Source organism: Lepidothrix coronata, unplaced genomic scaffold (genome assembly GCF_001604755.1).
Source record: "Lepidothrix coronata isolate B3197 unplaced genomic scaffold, Lepidothrix_coronata-1.0 Scaffold445, whole genome shotgun sequence".
NCBI classification, from domain to species: domain Eukaryota; kingdom Metazoa; phylum Chordata; class Aves; order Passeriformes; family Pipridae; genus Lepidothrix; species Lepidothrix coronata.
The window spans coordinates 9,079-14,477 of NW_016690625.1; the positions used below are offsets into that span (position 1 = coordinate 9,079).

General features: G+C 54.7%; 2 protein-coding genes across 2 annotated transcripts in view; both read right to left on the minus strand.

The window, feature by feature from the left end:
* RBM8A (RNA binding motif protein 8A) overlaps nt 1-811 on the minus strand; it is a 4,428-nt gene extending 3,617 nt beyond the window's left edge. The window contains exon 1 of the mRNA XM_017839648.1: nt 781-811. Coding sequence (XP_017695137.1) covers nt 781-811 — 31 coding nt within the window. The remainder of the gene's footprint in view (nt 1-780) is intronic.
* The window catches only part of LIX1L (limb and CNS expressed 1 like), a 6,383-nt gene continuing 1,641 nt past the window's right edge, over nt 658-5,399 (minus strand). Inside the window, exons 2-6 of the mRNA XM_017839654.1 lie at nt 5,044-5,207; nt 4,321-4,461; nt 3,570-3,665; nt 2,463-2,540; nt 658-2,380 (exon numbers count right to left, since the gene is read on the minus strand). Of these exons, the coding sequence (XP_017695143.1) occupies nt 2,138-2,380; nt 2,463-2,540; nt 3,570-3,665; nt 4,321-4,461; nt 5,044-5,207 (722 nt within the window). The 3' untranslated portion in view covers nt 658-2,137. The remainder of the gene's footprint in view (nt 2,381-2,462; nt 2,541-3,569; nt 3,666-4,320; nt 4,462-5,043; nt 5,208-5,399) is intronic.

The following is a 5,399-nucleotide window of genomic DNA, read 5'->3' on the forward strand; positions in this document are numbered from 1 at the left end:
AAACGCCGCCATGTTGGGAAGGTCACCTGAGTGAGAAGACGGCACAAAACGCCGCCATGTTGGGAAGGGTTTGTGGTGGAAGTGTCTGAAACCAAAAAATCACACCCAAAGTGTCCTTTGGATGAAATATTCCTTTAATTCCTCGTGACGGGAGCGTGGGGAATCACTCGCCAGCCATGCTCCCCAAAATACGGTTTCTTAGGGTGTTTATCCGTCACAATGCTCCAAGTTGCCTCCCCAAAAACCATCCTCCTTATTACAACACAAGCCTACACTAAAATTTCACCCGGCTGCTCTTTTTTGGAGCATAAATGCCATTTAGTGTCTCTTTTGTGGCAGGTTTCATCACACTGAGGGTCATTTTCCTTCAGTCTCGTGGGTTCATCCTTCAATTAATTTCAACCTCTGACCCTCCTCTGATTGTCTTTACCCACCACATCTATCACTAATTAAAAGATAACTTGGTATTATTCTCCACCAAAACAATTTTTTTATTTAATTTAATCCTCAGCAAAGCAAATCCTACTGAATTGTGCCTTTTGAAGTGCACGATTCATTTGGTTGACTTCCTCCAGCTCTTCTTTGCTTCCTTCACCCTTATTTTACGATGCCAAACTAATTACAGGTTTAAGAGAAAAACCAGCCAAAAATGGCAACTTTCAGAGAAACAACATTTCTGGCTTAATGTGGAGGTTGGGCACGACTCGGCCGCAGAGAATGAGCAAAAGCACCAAAGTTACCCCAAAAAAAAAATCACTGATTTTATTGTATAAAATCCACCCCAGGATTTGTCCCGCTGGATCCGCGCCATTCCATCGCCTCAACAGGGAGCACAACCCTCTTTCTGTACCGGAGAAACCTGGATTTGTTCATTTTAGCACCTTCCAAGGAGCTTCAGGGATTCCCTCGCGTGGGGAATCAGGGGAATAAATCACAGGATTAACTCCACGTGATTCCTAAATCCAAGTTCCAGGTCTGGATTTTTCCAACATTTCAAGAACACTCCCCCACCCACCCCCCAGGCCTTTTTAATCCCATTTCCAGCGACATCAAACATTTATTAGTGTTGTGAAAGTATAAAAAATATAGAACCCCCAAAACAGGCTCGTCAGCATGTGGATATAAAAGCAGGATACCTACGGATCATGGAATTATTCCAATCTTATCCCAAAACAACGATTATTGCTGGAATATCCTGCGCTCAGGCAGAGGGAGGAAGGGGGTGGGAGGGGGGGAATAATGGCACCCCGAAGGGTTCGTGGGGATAAGAAGTGGGAAAAGCTCCAAGCTGGCGTGAAAAAAGAATTCTGGCTTGGAATTTTGTTTGCATTCCTGGTCTGGTGGAGAAAGGGGGAGTGAGGTGAGAATTTCCAGGGGTAAACTGCCATTTCCTTGGGAGCTGTTTGAACAATCCCATGCCATAAAAGGGTTTTGTATAGCTAAATATCATCTAAGTTCCACATGGATATGGATACAAGGGGAAGGGAATGATTAGTGCAGATCCCTCCCTCATTCCCAAACTCTTCCAAGGCTTTTCCAACCTTCCATGGAAAAACCAAGGCTGATGTTTGGCCACAGACAGGACAGTTCCAGGGGGAACTGCAGATCCTGCTGAGCTCAGGGCTGGGATGCTGCGGGCTGATCCCAGATTTAATCCCAGATCCCAGTTTTCAATCCCTTTGGATACAGCACGTCACGATCCTTTGGGATTTAATTAAGGAGCTCACCAATTGATCCCTTTCTGCTCTAGGAGGAGGGAGTGCCAGGCATCAGATCCAAAGCGCTTTTCCAGAGGAAAAGCTGGATCCCACAGAATCCTGCCCGCTCCAGTACCGATGGAGAGCGGAGGGGCCAAAACCTGCGTTTTTAACCCCAAAAACAAGGGACAGAAAGAATCCTGTAGGGAACGAGGAATTCCCTAGGGAATAAGGAGATCCATAGGGAATGAGTACTTGAGGGAATAAGAGATTCTCTAGGGAATGAGGAGACTGAGGAGCACCTCTAAAAACCGGGATGAAGCGGTTAAAATCCACCCAGGAGCTTTTTCCCTACATTTCTTTCCAATGTGCAAACGGGCCGGGATTCGGGAAGGGGGGCCGGGAGCTCCGGAAGGGATCCCGGGGCCGGATCCCGGGACTCAGCAGCCGGCGGAGTGGCCGGATCCCAGCTGGCCGGCCGCCAGCAGCAGGATGTCCTTCTTCTCCTTATGGAAGCGCAGCTCCTTCCCGGCCAGCCGGGCCTCGTCCAGCTCCCGCTCCGTGGCCGCCAGCTCCCGGGAAAGGGCGCCCGGGACGCTCTGCTCCCGGTTCACCCAGTCCAGGGCCATCTGGTTCCGGATGTCATCGTCCAGGGCGCGGTGGGAATAGTGAGCCAGGACTTCCTGGTGGGGATGGGATGCGGGGGTGGGATCAGGGCCGGGAAGGAGCGGCGGGCCGGCGTTCCCGGAGCGGCTCCGGACTCACCTGGCGCGAGCACTGCCGCTCCCGCATGGCCTTCAGGCTCCCGTTCCAGTGCAGCAGCTGGAAAACCGTCATCAGCTCCTGGGAAGGGAAAAGGGAGGCAGGATGGGAGCGGGATCGTGGAATGGTGGGATGGGGCGGGGTGGGAGAGGGACCTTATGGATCATCGGGAGCAAGGGAGGGACACAGAACAGCCGCCCAGGTGGCTCCGTCCAACCCGGCCTGGGGCACTTCCAGAGGTGGGGCAGCTTCCCGGGATGTGGATTGAGCTCAAGGCACCACCAGGAGCAGGACACCGGAGCAAAATTCCCTGATTAATCTGGATTACGATGGAGGTGGAGCCTCCAACGCCCCCTGTGCCCTGGGGAGTCCAGGATAAGCCTCTCCAAGCTGAAGCACTGGCAGCACCGGGGACAATTCCAGGTTTTCCAGCCATTTCTCCCTCCAGGACACACAGATTCTGTTTAAAAACTGGGACCTGCCAGGCTTCCCAAAGCCAGCTGGAGCTGGGAATATCCATCCCAGCTGTAAACAGGACCCTGAACAGAAACACCTCAGCCCCTCCCATTCCAGGGAAAGGAGCCAGGAGAGGAGTTGGCTTTGGGAAAAGTACGGAATCCCAAACACAGCCACGTTCCAAAGCTGGATCCAAACCCTAGAGCAGAGCCAGCTTTCTCCTCTCCAGTGGAGTGCCCACACTTCCAGGCTTCAGAATCATTTCCAGTCACTGGAAATGTCCTTAGGGGAAAGATCTTCCCAGCTTTCCTTGGGAGAGCTCTTGCCTCCCTGTTTTCAGGGAGAGGATGAATCCCACTAATTAACTGGATTAATTATTGCCACACTTATGACGTTTGGAGGTGCCACCCAGAAACGCCCGAGTGGGACTTCCCTGACACTGAGCCTGGCAAACAGCAAGGAGGGAAACCCCATTCCAAGGATTTGGCTGCACCTGGAAGTACCTCGGATACAACCAAAGGGAAACCCCAAATTCATTTTCCACAGAAAACACTGAAAATGCAGCTGGAAGATCAAACCAACCACCCCTTAATTAAATTAGGAATGGGACCTGGATAGGTTAGGAACAATACCTGGAAAAACTGGGAACAGTACCTGGAACTCCAGCATGGATTTTCCCTTGTTGGACTCCAGCATGAAGCGGAACGCCCCGATCCCGGTGTTGGGATTATCCGCCTCCTCCCGGTTGCCCTGCAGAGACATTCCAGACAGGAGCTGCCATTCCCGCCAGTGCCGCTCCTGCTGCACTGTCCCTGCTCCAGGAATTCCCAGTGGGATTCAGGAGAGCCTGGTGCCAGCGCAGGGCTGTGACATCCTTATCCAGCCAGTCCAGCCTCGCTCATGCAGCACCGGCCACTCCGGCTCTCCCTGGATAAATCTGGGACAGCATCAGGATAAATGTGGCTCTCCTGGAGCAAGGAATCCCTGGACAACACCCCTGGGAACAGGATTTTTCCTGCAGCGATTCCAAAGCTCTCACAACACCCCGGAGACCACGGAGCAGCCGCAGGTTACGCGGCAAGAATTCCCTCCGGGATAATCGGGGCAGGGAAGGGAGAGCGCAAAGCTCCCAGGAACAGAAACCGAAATCCCTGGAAAACCTTCGGTTTCAGGGAAACCAGTGGATGTACCAACCCAAGGCCGGGAGATTCCACACCTCAGCCTCCTCATCCCACCCTGGAGTGCCAGGGCTTGCGCTCTCCGGAGCAGGAGAACGGGAACTCAAAACGCACCTAAAACTCGGAATGCTCCTGTCTCAGTTTAAATGTGACAACTCCACAAAACCTGCCTCTGATCCCAGGGTTTGGGGGTGCTTTTCCCGGGGTTTTTCCGTGCCCACCCTTACGTTGAAGGACGCCAGGGCCTCGGAGACGCTCTTCTCGATGAAGTCGTCGGTGATGCGGCGCGACGGGTGCTCGTTGAACACGGAGTTCATCAGCGCGATCTTGGCCGCGCTGCGCCGCGCCTCGGCCTTGGTGGGGCAGAACTGGGACACAGGGACACTGTCACGGCATTCCCGGGATCCCAACGCCCCTCCTGGGGTCATTGGGAATGGCGGTTGGGAGGGTGGGGGCGGAACTAGGAGGCGGCGCGAGGGGTTCGAAACTGCCCGTTCCCGGGGAAGTGCCTCCTCCTCCCAAGGAATTGAGGGGAAAGATGGCAGGAGAGGGCTTGGAAAAGGCTGTGGAGGTCCCCCCAACCCACTGGATCCCTCTGGGATCGCCCCCATCCCGCTGGAAATTCCCAGCTGGAATCCATCAGCTCCATCACATCGGCACTGAGGAGTGAAAACGTTCCTATGGAAGTCCCTTCTCCTCCCAAGAAACTGAGGGGAAAGATGGCAGGAGAGGGCTTGGAAAAGCCTGTGGAGGTTCCCCCCACCCCGCTGGATCCCTCAGGGATCATCCATATCCTGCTGGAAACAGGGGAATTTGGGATTAAACTCAGAGGTTCAGCGCCAGAGCCTCCCGGGCCTCAAATGGGCAGGGGGAACACCCACCCTGGGGAATATTTGGGAAGGGGTTGGTGGGCAGGGGGAACACCCACCCCGGGGGATATTTGGGAATACCTGGAAGCTGCCGAAGCAGCTGCCCCCGGGCAGGGTGACGTAGCACACGTAGGGGGGGCTCCCGGCGGGCACCATCTCGTAGAGCACCAGCGCCCCATGGCGAAGGTCGGCCCCGCGCGACGCCTTCATCTGCCAGAACTCCTGCAGGGCCTCCACCACGTTCACTGCCGGGGAAAAAACCGGGAATGACCCCCCCATCACCCCGCTGGATCACTCCGGGATCGCCCCCAGCCCGCGGGAGACGGGCCGGGATCCATCGGCCTCGGAATCCATCGGCCTTGGGTGCGTCGGGATGAACACGGTGCTGTGGAAGTCCCTTCTCCTCCCAAGAAATTGAGGGGAGAGAGGGCAGGAGA